The 16,336-nt window shown below is 40.5% G+C and overlaps 3 protein-coding genes across 3 annotated transcripts; 1 reads left to right on the top strand and 2 right to left on the bottom strand.

The window, feature by feature from the left end:
• Positions 1-387: 387 nt before the first annotated feature.
• cog7 (component of oligomeric golgi complex 7) lies at positions 388-9,182 on the bottom strand. The gene is made up of 17 exons (XM_034119846.1): positions 8,702-9,182; positions 7,820-7,968; positions 7,511-7,627; positions 6,775-6,943; positions 6,590-6,672; positions 6,374-6,496; positions 5,495-5,693; positions 5,283-5,410; positions 4,985-5,139; positions 4,762-4,878; positions 3,632-3,697; positions 3,308-3,494; positions 3,024-3,164; positions 2,780-2,863; positions 2,507-2,621; positions 1,806-1,949; positions 388-1,208 (listed from the first exon to the last, which is right to left on the bottom strand). Exons 1-17 carry the CDS (start codon positions 8,865-8,867, stop codon positions 1,042-1,044), a joined length of 2,310 nt encoding a protein of 769 aa, XP_033975737.1. The 5' UTR covers positions 8,868-9,182; the 3' UTR covers positions 388-1,041.
• A 1,042-nt stretch (positions 9,183-10,224) lies between these two features.
• On the top strand, positions 10,225-11,314 carry LOC117474019 (myeloid-associated differentiation marker-like protein 2). Its single transcript, XM_034120011.1, has one exon. It carries the CDS (start codon positions 10,232-10,234, stop codon positions 11,123-11,125), a length of 894 nt encoding a protein of 297 aa, XP_033975902.1. The 5' UTR covers positions 10,225-10,231; the 3' UTR covers positions 11,126-11,314.
• A 159-nt stretch (positions 11,315-11,473) lies between these two features.
• On the bottom strand, positions 11,474-15,290 carry LOC117473430 (putative protein MSS51 homolog, mitochondrial). Its single transcript, XM_034119008.1, has 6 exons — positions 15,242-15,290; positions 14,630-14,779; positions 14,407-14,531; positions 13,429-13,992; positions 13,217-13,310; positions 11,474-12,056 (listed from the first exon to the last, which is right to left on the bottom strand). Exons 1-6 carry the CDS (start codon positions 15,256-15,258, stop codon positions 11,861-11,863), a joined length of 1,146 nt encoding a protein of 381 aa, XP_033974899.1. The 5' UTR covers positions 15,259-15,290; the 3' UTR covers positions 11,474-11,860.
• Between the last annotated feature and the right edge of the window lie 1,046 nt (positions 15,291-16,336).

Below are 16,336 nucleotides of genomic sequence, written 5' to 3'. Positions count from 1 at the left end.
GTTTATCTCAATAAACTACCAGTTTTCAGCAATCATTTTAATTATTTTGTAGTTTAAAATGGTCCCAAAAAATAATAATCACCCAATCAGTCAGTATTTTTAGCACTACTTCAGATGTCCTATTTTAAGCATTTCCCAAAAATATGAAAAGCCCATTTTGTCACTGTTATCAGTCAAGCGTCTTACCTGTTTGTTAAGTATCTTTCTGCATATGTTCCCGACAGTTCACTTTCACAGACAGACGTTTCACGACTTGAAGGTGAAAATACATTTAACATCTTTAAAGAACAAAGAAGGCGACATGCGGAACTTGTGAGAAATAAATAACACAGACAGTTTAACCAATTGAGGATACCCAAAATAAGGATTTAGCAGATAAGGCCATACATTATAAACTGGATTTATTACATTACAAATCCACCCCAGTCCCTATTTCATCTAGCGGAAGAAAACTGATTGAAAAAGTAACACAATAGGCTCTATTTAGTGTCAATGTTTTATGTACAAATTATTATGATACTGCATGGAAAAAAAAGCTCACCTTCACCTTAACTTTGGAAGTAAACTGCCGAGTTTACAGAAAACAATACAGCTCATATCAGAGATATTACCTTAATTTAATATAATAGATCAATATATTTTCTTACAAATGATCAACAACAAATATATCAGTCATATAGATTTAAAATGCTGTCAAACATCCCCTGATGTATATAATGTTAGCTCGTTAGATGCAACTTAAAATAATGCAGAAATGAAATACGTTGAGTCAAGAGACTTGACTTGAAGGCAGTATCACCGTTGGACATTCAAAGTCACAAAAAAAAAATCAGTATAAAAAAGTCTGAACCACCCTAATTTCAATCTTTAAACATTCTCATAAATGCAATTCCTATTTATCTTATCTTAAAATGCTCTACATTTGAGATTAAAAGGGACTGTAACAAGTAAACCAACCATTGATATCACATTATTCTTCATTTATCCAACGTCCCGAGTGCTGCTCTCTTTTACCTACGGTCCTTTATTCTCTTCCTGCTGTTAGTAGTCGATGTGCCGGACAGCGGCGATGGTGGAGGCCAGCCGGCGGGGCAGCAGTTTGGCAGTTTGTCTGAAGTCTTCTGGTTTGGCCCTCAGCAAGGTGACGATGTGCTGCAGGCCGCGGGACGGCTGCAGGCCCAGAGCGTCCATCACGTTGCTCAGATAGTCTGTGGAGTGGACACCAGTCATCAATACATTTTTTTTTAAATCCTGTGACCCTTAGAGTGGTGCAGGAATTATGTATTTGTATAGACCGGACCAGAAGTTAGCATTGCACTGGCTCTCACAAATAAAAAGCCAATGGGATTTTTCATTGGATTTTGGCAGAAAATACACTTAAACACACTTTAATGATCAGCAGGATAATCTCCACAAATTAAAACCACTTTTTTTTGGGTGAAAATCAATCAACTCAAGTTAAAAGTAAGGCTATAAAAACAGTACACCCAGGTAGCATAACTCACATCAACCCAACATAGCTAAAGGTGGACATGTGTTCAGTGTGATGAAGTTTAGTAGTCACATATATCACCTGTTTAAACCACATAGCTTCTGATATTTATAAGTATATGTCAGATATTTATAAGTATGTGTATGTACTGGCGTATTTTATGTCTTAAAACAATCAAATATCTTACACCTGTTTGAACCACAGACCTTATTTCTGCACGAGACAAGAGAAACAGATGTGCTAAAATGCTAACTCTTTTCCGTAACAAGACTTGCTAACTATATGCGTCTGTCCCTCGTTCTGGTTAGTGTACCGATATCTGTGGCCAGCTGTTTAGTGGAATGGGGGCCCAGCTGGGGGATGAGCAGGATGGAGTCACAGTAGGTCTGCATGGTTGCCCGGGCGATGGAGCCCAGCCAGTAATCTGCAGTGTTGTCCAGCTCGGGAAGATCGTCGCCTGAGACAGAAAACAGGTGAGGCTTTAAAAGGTGTACAGAGTGTAAACAGAAGTGGTATGAGGTAGATACTATTTTAGGCAGATAGGGAGTTTGAATTAGGTTGGCAGGGAGATATAGATACTGAAGATACAGGATAAATGTCAACATTATGTGAAATAGAAAAGGTAAAAACATTTCCATGGCCGATTGGTGTGTTATTTAGTACTTTTTTGTTTGTTTTTGACATCATCTTGTACTCAAAGAGGATTGACTTTAACTTTTTAAGGAAAAGGAAAAAACTGGACTTGCCACTGAGGAGTCAAAGTTACATTGCTCAGTTTGCTCTCTTTAAAAAAAAAAAAATCTATATATATTTTATAATTTGACCATTAATTCATTGTGTTAAGTGACTCTTACTCACTTTCAATATTGAGGACAACAGAAAGCCGTTTCAAGCTGAAGGTAAATACCGGAAAGAAAGAAGGCTGACGTAATTGGAGGAAAGGGAGCAGGGAGAAAAATAAATATCATGTGGAGTGTTAGATTGAAAAGAGGATGAGGGTTGTTATACAGACACCTTGCTCTGGAGGGAAAGGCAGCTTCCCAGCATGCAACGCCATCTCTAGTGCCGGGTCCTCCTGAGTCACAAATGGCTCCAAGTGGAGAGGCAGAGACATCAGGTACTGACCAATCTGGAGGGAAAGACAGACAGACATATAGTTTGATACAACATCATCATTTGAAATCAGTTATATTACATGTTACAAGGCATGTCCTGCTTTATATTTATTGATCAGCACTGCACATTTAATTCAATGTCATGTTTTATGTTAAACCAAGCTGGACTAACATTTGTAATGTACTCCTGCGGGGACAGGCTGAAAGTCGGCAGGTCCTCTGTGTAGCTCTCTCCAAACCCAGATTCCTCTTGTCTCTGAACACAAACACCGGGGGAAGAATCAAACAGTGTGAGGTTGGATTAAAATAGACATAGCACGCCCCAACACTCAAACGCACACAGTCCTAAAGCTCTCTGCAATGCACTCAAATCAGTATTTCAAATCTAATCATGTAGTAACTTGACACTTAATCACCTCCATCTTGGAGACGAGGCAGAGCTGGTGTTTGATTTGCAGGAAGACGGAGTCGAAGGCCAGCTGGTTGGCCTGCTGGTTGAGTCTGATCAGAGCTGCTCTGGGCTCGACTAACAGGCTGGAGTTACCTGTGCCCTTCTCCTGCAACACAAGGGGAAGAATATGTGAACAAAAGCTGCAGAGTCCTCTATAAATCACCAGATAAGATGCAACAGTTCATTTAGTCAGGTCTCTTCATAGGAAATCGTCAACATTAACCATGCACCACAATACACGCTCCATACCTTTAGGGAGAAGAGAACTTCCATCAGGCTGTTGTATTCGGCCATGTTTCCCCTCTGAAGGTAGTTGTACTCCTGCCAGGGGTTCTTGGTGGTGCTCCTCCTGTCTGTGGAGCTGGCCTCCTGGAGGCCTGCCAGGCTGCGTGGGCTGTACGAGTCCGACAAATATTTACCTGCCGAGCCCAGGATCCTGTGGGAAGCATTGATTGTATTAAGATCATTAATGTAATTCGAAAAATCTGACATTGTGCCTTACATGACTCACACCCAGAGAGGAATGCTCTAGGGTGAAACAACCACAACATTATGACATTTAAGCACTCTTACCTGTTTGACAGCTGCTGCTCAAAGGCTCCACATTGTCTTAGCAGTTCTCCACAAGTGGCAATAATCCTGCAAAACACAACATATACCGTTCATCCATTAATACATGTTCTGCCAACTGGAGGCAGCATGTTAAGCAAGGAAGGCAAGACTGTTCCTCTCTTCAGCAGAGTGTCTCAGACATACAATTATTATGGATGTTAATAACCACCCTCAAGGTCTTTCCATCGATGTGAGGGGTCTTTCAAGTTAACTTATAGCACTTTTCCACTGCAGGACCTAGCACGGCTTAGTACAGTATGGTTAGGCCTTGGTAGGCCAGGCTCAATTTATGCTGCGTTTCCATTACAGTTTAGTACTGGGGTAGTAACTATAGTAACGCAGTGTAGGCGGGGTGATCGGCTGTTCGGCGGGCGGAGCGACGCTGTGTAAAACTGCCGTGACGTCATCTTCAATGCGAACCACAAAACCAAACATCAGCCGTTAGCTGTTAGCCCTCAGAGCTCAAAGCTCCTCATATCTGTTCAGAAACTAGACAAAAGTTAAACAAGTACAAACCACAGACTGTCTGTGTCATGGTGAATACAGTCGCTGGTTCATTTATGTCTGTAGGCCGTTGTTGTGAGTGTGGACGGAGCATATACAACGTTAGCTGACCTGATCGATCCGATCTCCATTCAGAAAACACGCATTTGAAAAGGTTTTTCGCCTGCCGTCTGTCTGCAGACTTGTCAAAGCATTAATTCATGGTTTTTACTAACCGGTATCAGTATGTTGTTACTTCGGCATCATTTTTGAAACGTGTATTACAATTAAATCACGGTAAAATATGTTCATTTTGTTGTAGTTGTAGCCCCCTTGCCAGCGATTCTCTCTGACCATTCAGCAGTCGAGAGTGTTGACGTCACTAGTTTAGCATATTCAGCCCGGTTGTTGGCCCGGTAAGAACCTCGATTTTGGAGGGCCAGAAAAAAGGTGAAAAAGTAGCCCTGAGCCGGAACTACCCCTAGTGGAAAAGCAAAAAAAAGCCGGCCAAACACGCTTAAACTGTGCTACGTGCTGCAGTGGAAAAGCGCCATTAGTAATACAAAAATCTGTTTCCTAATCGTCTCAAATGTATAAGAGGAAATTACCTGACAGAGTTCTGAAAAGCTGTCCAGTCCTCCTGGAAAACAGAAGAACTCTGCGTTTCCTCCAGTTTACACTTCTTCCTGATCGACTGCAGGGTTGTGGAGAAGTCCGACATATACCTAGATCAAGCACAATGTTAGAAAAATCAACTAAAATAAGCTCCACATCTACAACTGATAAGGCAAATTATTTTTAGTAGATGGGTTATAAGTGTGAGATATTTACTTGGTGAAGAGAGCTTTGAGGGCTTTGAGGAGGCCGCACACAGCCAGTCCGTCTGTCAGTTTGACGCAGCGGTCCACAGCAGCGCCGGCCAGGCCAAACAACTTCCCTACAGAGTGGCTCAACTCTTCCACACAATCAATAACCTCCCCATGCTCCTAAAGAGAGGAGAGAACATGGAGAGTGAAACGAGAAGTGGCCCAAACAGAGAAATACATTGAAATATGAAGTAAATCAGATAAAAAACAGTTGGAAAAAGGTTTTATTTAATGTATTATTTGAAGTGTGTGTGGTGTCTAACCAGAGGTACAGCACTGATCTGGATGAGCAGGTGGGCTTCCTCCAGGTCTCCGTACTGTAGCTGATAAGGCTTGTAGGGGTCATACAGCGAGCACACCAGCTCAGTCACCTTCAGCAGATTATTCTCACCTGGGGGAGGAAACACAGAACATAAGGACACAACTCCCTCTACATCTGAACTATCTACAGTCATGTCTGTTATAATGTACAGACCCAGGTGTGGCAGCATGGCGGCCTCCAGGCTGTGTCCGAAGGTGGAGGTGGTGTGATGGAGCTCCAGCAGCGTGTCGAGGCGCTGCTCCTGGGCTGACCGCTCCAGAGCCGAGCTCAGGCACACGGGGATGGAGGGCACCATGGCCCCCAGAGTCTGGATCAGCAGCACCGTCACCACCTCGTACGGGTTCTTAAAAACCTGAGGAGTTGCAGTATAACGTGAACAGAATTAAAAGAGCATTCTGAGGGACAGTGTTTATAGAGGTTCAAGGTTCAAGGCTTTTGTTGTCATTTGTAGAAGATACAGTGTAGTTATGTCAATGGAAATCTTAGGTCACAGGCTCTTCCAACAGTGCAACACAATAAAACAGATAAAATAGTGCAAGTAAATACAAATAAAATAGAATAGAAATAGAAATAGTGCAAGAAGAGTCTATATACAAGTAATTGGAATATGATATATTAGATAAATAATGTGTAAGTTGCAAACAGATGAATGTTATGGATGTTCTTTTAAAAGTTCAGGAAAAAAAAGAAAAAATTTAGACTGCAACAATTGCCGTTATCACGCTATATAAATATTTAATTTGGTGTTGCACTTATTGTTACCAATCACTATCCAGCCCTGTCAAATAGTGAGTCAGGGTAGAAAACCAAATGTTTTTTCACAAGGCATTTTCGGATGATTTTTGCAGTGAAATTTGAATAGATTTTCCTACACAACAATACATGTTTTTGTAGTTTACTTTACTGTGTTTTAGGGGAAATATCTAAAATATGTGAGCAATTTTGTCCTTTTCCCTTGATTATTTCTGACACTATACTATGTTAACACTGTAGGAAGTTAACCAATGCTTCTGGTACTGCAGGGTGACTGACCTGGCTGCTCCACTGTAGTTGAGAGTGCCACGAGGAGAGCAAGGTGTCGTAGAATTCAGACAGCTGCTGATTCAGACTGAGCTCGCTCTGAGAGAGATCCTGCCACATGCTCACCAGCTGACCCTGGAGAAGCCACAACAAACATGTAAACACATCAGAGAATATGATTTTTCTCAAGATCATTCTTAAGGTTATGGAGAGGCCTGTAACACTGACCTTGTGACACTTGTAGTAGTAGGCAAGGAGCTGTGGCATCCTATCTATCTCTGTGAAGACTTTAACAAACAGCTTGGCTTGGTCTGCAGAAAAAAAACACATAGAATTAAACTTAAATGAACTACAGGGGACAAAAACTGAACGATGGAATAAATCTTAGAAATACTGGTTTGACTGGGTCTTACCTAGAGACATGGAGTTAAAGGTTGCTACTATCTGAGGGCTGGCCAGAGCTTCCAGTCTGTTCTTCAGAGCCTCCAGGTGGACACACTTCTCAGAGTAGTCTGGAGTGTCCACCAACATGGCCAGACTGTTCTGCATGCTGGTCAGCTTGGAGGAAATGACTGCCATGTCCTGGAAAAGGAAGAGAACATAACTGAGTGAACGTACACAAAACAATACCTTAATATTCTATTATAAAAGACACAAATTAAACCGTCAGTCAAATTATCTTTAATTCCTCTTGACCGAAATCAAATCAGTTCAAATTAAGTGCCTGGAAAATTGCTTGATTATGTTAGAGGTCAATTTACAAATGCATGGGCTTCCTGTCCACTACAATGAATTATAACTATTCTTCAAAAACAAAACCACTTCTAAAAAGCAACAAGTCTTTCATTTATACTTTTTTAGTATTTTTTTCACATTTATATTCTTATTTGCTTCTATTCTATATTTATGTTTCTAGTTTTGCTTTAAGGACATTTCCTTTTATGTTAAAACCTAAATTGCAAAGATTCTAATTTAAATCAATGTTTAACAGACGTTTATTGTAAAAATAATATCCCATTCCAAAACTGTAATTTAATGGACAATTATATGGTTGTCAGTCTGGATGAGCAGCAATGTCTCATGATCACAGAGCAGCAAGCCAGACACAAATATAACGAGAAGTCCTGTGGCGATGTCTTTCATGTGTACCTGTGTTTTGAAGGTCTCCTCGATGTCTGCACTCAGTGTGCTCCATTTGTCGGCCTCCTGCAGAGCTTCAGCTGCCAGCTGCATGCGGCCCTTCACTTGATCGATCTCCACCAGGACCTGAGGAGTAGGAATCACACAATGTGAAAGCCATATCTAAGAAATATCCTCATGCACCCTCAACATACTGCAACTGTCAAGCTTTGAGCAGCAGTTTTTTTTCAATAATATGACACCAGGTAAAGATTTGTATTATTATTATTTTACATGCATATGTAGTAATGACATAGTGATGTAAACACACACACACACCTGCATAGACTGCACAGTGTCTTGCTCAAACTTCCTGATGTCCTCCTTGACCAGAACCATTTGCTCCTTGAGGAAAGAGGCCTCCTGTTTCAGAGCCTCCACGTCCCGCAGCACTCTGGGCATGTTCTGGAGCGCCTGGTTACTGCTCTCTGCACACAGACAAACAGCAGAGGATCAGTTAGTAAATACATAACAAGAAAACTAAAACTGGGAATTGGGTTTCTACAACAACATCAAATGATTGTTAAGGAAGGAAAACAACTCACTATTTCAGTGACTCTGGCCTATCATGTAGATTGCATGGAGCAAAGTCCCAATAAATGAATCCGAGCAGAAAATGCAATACCGACATAGAATAGCATTACAAATAAGTAATTATACAACTGTTTTCAAGAAGTGTTTTTTCATCTTTACAGTCATGTTGGAAGCGTTTTGTGATGTAATGCACCATAATTGATGTTGTTTATCATTTTTAAAGTCTACCCTGAGTGACACAAATAGGGATCAACTTTCAATGCATTCAATAACTAAGGAGTAATGCAATTCAGTAGATTTATAGACTTCTTGCACTATTTTTTATTTGTATTTTGAAATTTTATTATATATGTTGCATAGTTGGAGGAGCTCGGTTCATAAGATTTTCATTGCCATTTCTACCCTGTAGCTTGGCCGGCTGTCAATAAAACCTTTGCATCTTGTATCTAGTAATGGGCGTAAATCTGTTTTATTAAGACAGGCAGCATAAGATTAGACTAGCTCTACACCAGAAACCGGAAACGGAGTGATTAACCTCCCACTTGGTGCATCTAAAACAAGACATCCTACAAACTGTGAACGTGGCGTTAAAGCAAAATGTCATAACACTTTACTTTAAGCTCTTACCCTCAATGGCATTGTTGACTTCCTGGATGAAGAGCTGCAGTTTCATCACCAGAGTGGCTGCGTGTGTGTCCGCCTTCCCCGGAGCGTCCTTCTGCACCACCTTGAAGGCTCCGTTCACCCAGTCTTTCACATCAAATTCATCATCCAGGAACTTAGAGAAATCCATGTTCCCTCTTCACTTTCTCCCCAGTGCAAGAAGCTGGTGTTCACTCAAACTCTTGTGGTGCAGTGCAGTCTGTGTCATCGACCCATTGCAAACGCTAGCTAGTTTTTCCCAAACAATGGCTTCGACACAAATATAAAATAAATAGCCCAGGAAAATGAAATTATCATTACAACTAAGTATAGCTCCAGCAAGGCGACGGCTTCCTCCAGAGTTGTTTTTTAATGTCTACGGCTCTAAAAAGAGAAAAGTAAAGACATGTTTCTGTGTGTTTGATGCTGGCAGAGCTAATGCTACAGACGCTTGACAACAACTTCCTCTTTGTGCTTTCTGTTTACCTTCCCCGGAAACCAGCGCCGGAGCGGTTTCATCGACTTTTTCAAAATAAATATATATCTTTTTTAAATGTCAAGAGAAAGACAACAGTTCGTCTACCAACAATTATAATGTTTAAATAAATAAACGAGTATAAATCACATTTGGTGTAGAAAAAAAGGAAAACGGGAACATATTCAACGGTTAGTTTATAGCAGTGTCACACATAAGTATGTCCGTGCAGAAACGTCATTTTTCTAATGGGCTTTTTGTTGGTGTTCCTTAAGGCTTTGTGATGCCCCAAACAAATCACATATTATATGTTAAAAAAAACAATAGGAGTATACGTTTTACACTACTTGTGTAATTATGTGTTGATTTAATAACTTTATAAACGGTATATCATGAATGTATTCACTTTGCTTACCTCTTGAGGCAACAATCATACAAACCAGTCATGATACACAGCTAGTGGAGCTATAAATGACTGCTTTAACTGTATCTTTAGGACTATGGTCCATTTACTAGAGCTGCAACAATAAAAACGGTAATCCTCAATGTGCCATAAAAGTTTGTGCATCAATAAACTATAACACTGCATCAAATATAGTACATTATAGTATACATTGCAAATTATTCTTTGGGTGATCTTGGGTAGCTTAGTTTTTATAGATTGTGTCTAGAAAACTTTGAAAATGAAGGACGGATAGTATATTTATGTATTTGTAAAATGGCATTTGATAGCAGGAAGCATTTGGCACACATAGGTCACTAAAATTGTCAAGGAGCTATAGGAGATCTGCTTTTGCTGTAACCTGTGTTCCACGTCGGCAAAACCAGGACTCTCATTCTAGGTTATCTGCTTCAGTGGACGTTTGTCTCTTCACACAATAAATGAAAAATATGCAAAACAGAAAAGCAGTTAAAGCCTTGAAAGTGGAGGTGGAAGGCAGTAACTCAACTGAAACCACACCTCAACCAGTTTCTAGCAGCTGTCCACGAGGATATTCATAAGAAAGGTATTCCAACTGCTCTTCAACACCTTTGAAAAGATGGGAATAATAAATAGTATTAAGGAAACGCTGTCCAAGGCTGTGTTTACTCCTTCATCTCTGTTATCCCGTCGAGGCGGACTTCACATGGCTCAGATCCTTCTGTCTCTTGTCACCTTTCTACTGTCTGCCTTCAGAGGACAAAGTACCCACTCATACTGGAACTATGCTATGTTCACCTGGGCCTTCTGCCCCATCATGACCCTCATCATCACCATTATTGAGATGTTCAAGCTGGACATCGTACTCATATTGTGCCTGGACTGGCCTGACTTCACCACAGGCATGGCCATGTCCTCCACCCTCATGACCGTCTCTGTCGCCATCACATTTGTCAACTTCTACGCCTGCCTGACGTGCTTTTATAGCCTAATAATCTGTTTGTTCGCAATCTTGGTTGGCGTTGCGTACACACTTGAAGTGGTGAAAGACAAAATCTGTGACAAGAAGAAAGGGAGCTACCTGGCCGTTCTGCCTGGATTCTTCAAGGTTTTGGAGGCGTTTGTGAGCTGTATGATTTTTGTCTCACTGACCGGTTACAGAGACAAGCCGGCGCTGATCATATGTGTAATCGCCTACATCATTCCTTTCCCCATCCTCCCTCTAATCATAGCCACCAACATGCTGAAGAAACTGAAGACGTGTTTGCCCTTTAACCTGGACAGATTTGTGTTTATATTCCTGGTGATTTCAGTTGTGCTTTATATTTTTGCTGCTATTGTGTGGCCTATTTTTATGTTCAGGAATAACCCTCGGCCCAGTGACTGCCCCCCCAGCTACTGTATCTGGGCCATACAGTTCATGGTTGCATTTTTTACCTACGTCAATCTTATTTTGTTTTCAATCGACCTCGTTTTCACCCTGCTTGGTATCTGTGGCTTTAAGCGCACATAGTGGTGAGATTCCTATCCCAATATGACCTATAACGACAAAAATAATGTATGATAAATACAACATCTTCCCATAGCATTACATTGTGTGTACGCGATCATTTTCTAGCCTATGAAAGATTTCTAAGCTTTGTCGGCCCTTAAGGTAGTCTCATTTTTGGATGTCTGTTTTAATAATAATAATAAAACACTGATCTGCTTGTGTATACATTTTTTCTATGAAATATTGTTTTGCATACTTTTTTAGGTAATTGACGGATAAATGATGCCATGCTTAAAAAGCCTTTCTTGTTGATTTCTTTATGAACATGGATTTGAAATGATGTCTATAAAACAATGAAGCAAAGCGGTGTTTAACCAGAGTAGACAATGCAGTCTCCTCCATATTTAATCATTTAAACATTTTTATTGTAACTTAATATAAGTAGACATTTGACAGTTGCCACAATGTTTAATTCCCTCACAGTTAACAATAGTTCAGGGCCAGTATATTTAAATCAGCTAGGGACAGTATATTCAAATCTCACAATAGGGATGCGAGGACTCTGAGATAGTGAATGCAAATTTCATGGCAAACATTCAGAGCTATGAAATGGAAATCAACTACTGTATGGACAATAATGTATTCACACACTATTTTTAAATCTTATTACAAGGGGGGAAAATGGCATATAGAAACAATGCTTCACAGTCCAAAAGACATCAGGGGTCCAGTTTTGACGACAGTGGGTGAGCACCTTCAGGCCTCCTCGAACTCGGCGGTCTCCAGCAGACCCTGGAAACAGAAGTAGTGGGAGTTGCAGAAGACGGGAGGTTTGTTGGGAGACGAGCCTACCACTTCTGGTTTCAGCGACGCGAAGGGGCAAGCTCCACTTCCCTTCAAATGCATCTCCAACTCCAGCAGGATCTGCAGGGAGTAGGTCATCTCTGTCTCACTATGGCAGAGGGGCAGGGGGGGGGGAGAACAGGAAGCATCAGCAGCCGTTACACTTACACATTTACATGGATAATGGAGCATCAACCAGGCATTAAAGGTGGGGTAGGTAAGTTTGAGAAACCGGCTCGAGATACACTTTTTGTTATATTCCATGGAATGCTCTTAACATCCCGATAGCAATGAATATCTTAAGTGCTTTGACAAAAAATCCATACAAAAATGTCATCTGTGGAAGCCGTAATACTGTAAAAAGCACGACCAATCATTTCAGCCGGCCCGGCTAAAATAACTGGATGGCCTACCTGCCTGTCAGCCTTCCATCTGTGCACAAACTTATCTCGTGCCCTCATTGGTCATGTGCACGTTCGTGTGTGTTGGAGGAGGGGCTCTGTAAGGAAGTGGCAGATTTTCTCCGGCTGTGTATTTTCAAATTCTAGCCACTCGAGCTGGTTTCTCCAAAATTACCCACCCCACCTTTAAGTATATTTGTATACTTTCATGCACTTGTTTAACATACAACCCCGGAATGCAAATAATATGCATCCATTACAATGTGCCCATTTATAAACTGTTCTCTGTGAATTTAAATGGGGGCCTGAATTGAACTCTGATAACGTGCCAGAGAAAATAATATGTACAATTAATTACAGAGAATTAGTAACATATAACATAATTTAGATGATAAAAAAGAATATACAGTTCACCAAGTTATTTATTTCTATCAGATTACAGTCTCAATGTACTTGTGTTTAGCAGTATTGCATTTATTTATAGATGGTTAGGGTATCTAATGGTAAAATCTGTAACTGGAGTTAAATATGCAACTTTTTTTGTATTTAGGTGTCATAAATCAGCAGTATTGGGATCGATTGAGGTGATTAAGTTAAAAAGTAGAAAACACATGCTAAAAAAGGTTATAATGTTATATTGTTGGACTTGGTTTTGACTACTTATTTTAATGTATAACAATGCTTCCTTTTATGACCCTGATTTTGATGAATATTGTTTATGTCAAATCTCAACTGTGATCGTAATTAGTAAGGTACACTAAATTGAACGGAAGCACTGTACTTTAGTAAATCTACTAAGTTACTTTAATCGGCTGCAATTTGGTATTCCTCTACAGTATATGTGTGGTGGCTGCTATGTAACACTCACTTGAGAGCAGTGAAAAGTGAAGGAATCTCATAATCCCTGAGGAGCAGAAGAGTCGGGAGCCAACCTTGTTCCAGCGCCTGACTGGCATCAAATCCTTGACACAAAAAGTGTAAAACAGTTTAATATGAACAAGAACCTCCTCATATGGTTATTAGCTACATGAAGTGGCTTTTGTATTTTATATATTTTTGTGTGATAGCATGTTTTTTTACCAGGATGAAACCCAACCACCAGGTCTGGCTTGGCTGCTTCCTCTTTCTCCACCAGCTCCTCCCAGAACTGGTGGTAGAGGCCCTTGTAGGCACTGATGAAGACCCTCTGCCTGGGACCGAACGACCTGAGAGGAGGCCTCACGATGGGCCCGTCCACCACCTCTGGTCCCACCATGACTATCTCTATGCCCTGGTGTCCGGGGAACATGTTGTTCAGCTCGTCGTAGTCCGTCAGTCTGGCTCCCATGGTCTCGCTTTGGCCCGCTCCCACCAGGTGAATGGTGAGAGGTTTGGATAAAGGGTTCATGCCGAATAGCCTCATGCCCCAGGCGATGGTCAGCGGCCTGGAGAACAGCTCACTGCAGACCCTCCACAGAGAATCCTTCAGGACATCATCGACAGGCGGAGGCCTGCCGGCGTTGGTCCACAAGTCTTTCATGTTTGCTCCTTTTAAGATGGGATCGAGGCGAGGCGTGAGATCCCCCTGCATCGCAAGCCAGTCGTCCCAGCCTTTAATCTCTGACTGGGGCTTTGACCATTTCTCTGTAGGGAACGGAAGGTCTCCTGATAGGAAAAAATAAGAAATATGTTTAGTAGTAAACACAGGAGTTCATGAGATGTGGCTTCAATCCTTACTTTCACCTTCCTTTATTCCTTTCCCGGGAGAAGACTTGGCTTATAAAAAAGCGTAATTAGACAGTATGAAGTTGACTTTTGATTGTGTTCTGGTTTTATGTTTCAGTATTTGTAAGCAACTGTGACTGAAAGAATATTAAACTTTTTTTTTAAGAAGGGGCAGGTAAAATAAGATTTTCTTCTCCCTGCTCCTTTCCACCATGCGCTATAAAAATACAAATTAAAACAGTATAAGTGTACATGTTTTGTAAAGTGTCCATGTTTTTGTTTTAAAAATAACTGCCATAAACAAATAAAATAAAAATGAAAATGTGTGTGGACTCTCTTCCATTGATGTTTTACCTTTGAATAAAAGAAATTCCACAACTCGGTCAATTGAAGCCAGACACAGCTGTGAGCAGAATTTCTTGTGTGTGGGCCAGTCATTCTTTTGACAGTCTTTACAGCAGTAGTAAACAAATAGACATCTGTGCAAAGATGGGGGAAAAGCACAAGATTAGAGATCACAAAATGACCCACTTTGATGGAGGGATATTTTGGCTGTAAAGGTCTGACTGGTGCTTACCTGGCACAGCGCTTCATGCTCTGTGGGTTTGAAAGTTGATTTGGCTTCTTCTCACAACAGGCACAGATTTTAAAAGACTCCTCCATCTTCTCAAACATCTCCCTTTGAGACTGGAAGGTCATGGCTTTTCCCTTGGTCTCCATACCAGCTCTGGAAAGACAAACCAAAGAGGTATTGAATACAACATAAGTATTGAAAAGTAACTCTTTCGTAATAACAGTTCATTTATAAGCACCACATGCTAATACCAATACCAATTGTAAAAGTAACAAAGATCGTCTATTGCTTTCTAATCTTAGACATTTGCCACAACATGAGGAGAGGAGTGACTGCATGCACGGATTCAAATGAGTTTAACTGTTGCAAAAAAGCTGCCTGAAGCTGGTGATAACTCGAACTAAGGCAAATATGTTAGCAGGGAGTTGAAGTATGAAACAGACTGTGGCTAGCGTCCTTCAAATGTCGAGGAGTTTAATTACCGAGCAACAGGCGGTACTGTTCATGCGCGCGTGACTTCTACACTTAAGACTTTTATGGAGGACAATGTACATTTAGACATGTTGTCTCAAACAAGTGACATAAGCTCCAATAATATAGCCATAACTCACTTACCTCTTGGTTTCCGTCATTGTTAAACTAGTCTCCCTCACGCTCTTCTCACAGTTTCTTCTTCGAGTTTCGCTCCTCTGGTGTGATATATGAGTCTGTGGGGGGCTGCTGTTCCTCATATAACGTTAGCACCTGTGCTGACCCTTCTAGAAACCTCTGACAACCCCCAGACCCTTCCTGACTTCACAGGAGCAACACAAATATGTTGTTAATTTGACTAATTGTAATTCAAACCAACCAGGATAGCCAATGTTAACACTAAAACAACATTAGCACCACTGTTACAAAGTGTATTTTATGTTTTAGATATATGTTTTAGTCTTTATTTTTTGTGTAATGGTTACCTACTGTGGGGAAGTTAGTTTGAGGTTGGGTATTCAGACGCAGAGGTACATCATAATTGACCAGTGCAATAATACAATGATAATCTGGTGGAGTTGTTGGTTCATCTGACTTTGAAGCTAATGAAAAGACATCCGACTTTCAATAAAATATCTGCACATTTTTATAAAAATATTCATATAAAAAACGATCTATATAAATATGTGTGTGTGTGTGAGTACAACCTTTTGCCACTGGTAAAATATATACTATACTCTTTGTGCTTCCACTTTCATCCTTTAGAGGGCAGTGTCATACTTCAAAACATGTCCCTCGACTTGAAGCAAAACAAGAAACACATGCAGACAGTAGTAAAATGGGATGTTTAACACATAATTGTTTTACAATTTAGCAATATTGGTTCATTTCACTTAATCTAAAATGCAGCAGAGCAATTACGATTTCATGTTTACACATTTCTAAAGCAGGATTGTCATTCAAAGATTTATCCAATGTGATTTATTATATCCTGCTAAAAGATTAAAGCAAAATCAATGTGGATGAACCAACAAGGAAAGAGGGTACGGAAACCGCTTTATAAAACATTTACAGAAAATAGTTTTGTAGTCATAAAGGGGTATTTTTAAAGCTGCTGCTAAATCCTGTGATTCGAACATGCCTTGCAATATAGTGCAATCACTTATAACGTGCCTGCAATAGGTAAAGTATATAATATGGAGACTGTGTCAGACAATAAGGTGATGTCTTATCTTGGGG

The sequence above is a fragment of the Trematomus bernacchii genome, unplaced genomic scaffold (genome assembly GCF_902827165.1).
Source record: "Trematomus bernacchii unplaced genomic scaffold, fTreBer1.1, whole genome shotgun sequence".
NCBI lineage: Eukaryota > Metazoa > Chordata > Actinopteri > Perciformes > Nototheniidae > Trematomus > Trematomus bernacchii.
This window is presented reverse-complemented; position numbering and strand designations above follow the sequence as displayed.

Coding starts and splice junctions, on each gene's coding strand:
- LOC117473430 (XM_034119008.1), bottom strand. Junction 14,532..14,629: donor AGCATGAAGCGCTGTGCCAG/GTAAGCACCAGT, acceptor ATCTTTGCACAG/ATGTCTATTTGTTTACTACT. Junction 12,057..13,216: donor TCACTTTTCACTGCTCTCAA/GTGAGTGTTACA, acceptor CCTCTGCCATAG/TGAGACAGAGATGACCTACT.
- cog7 (XM_034119846.1), bottom strand. CDS start 8,867: ATGGATTTCTCTAAGTTCCTGGATGATGAATTTGATGTGAAAGACTGG. Junction 6,673..6,774: donor CTTTAACTCCATGTCTCTAG/GTAAGACCCAGT, acceptor TTTTTTCTGCAG/ACCAAGCCAAGCTGTTTGTT. Junction 1,209..1,805: donor ACAGCTGGCCACAGATATCG/GTACACTAACCA, acceptor TCCACTCCACAG/ACTATCTGAGCAACGTGATG.
- LOC117474019 (XM_034120011.1), top strand. CDS start 10,232: ATGGGAATAATAAATAGTATTAAGGAAACGCTGTCCAAGGCTGTGTTT.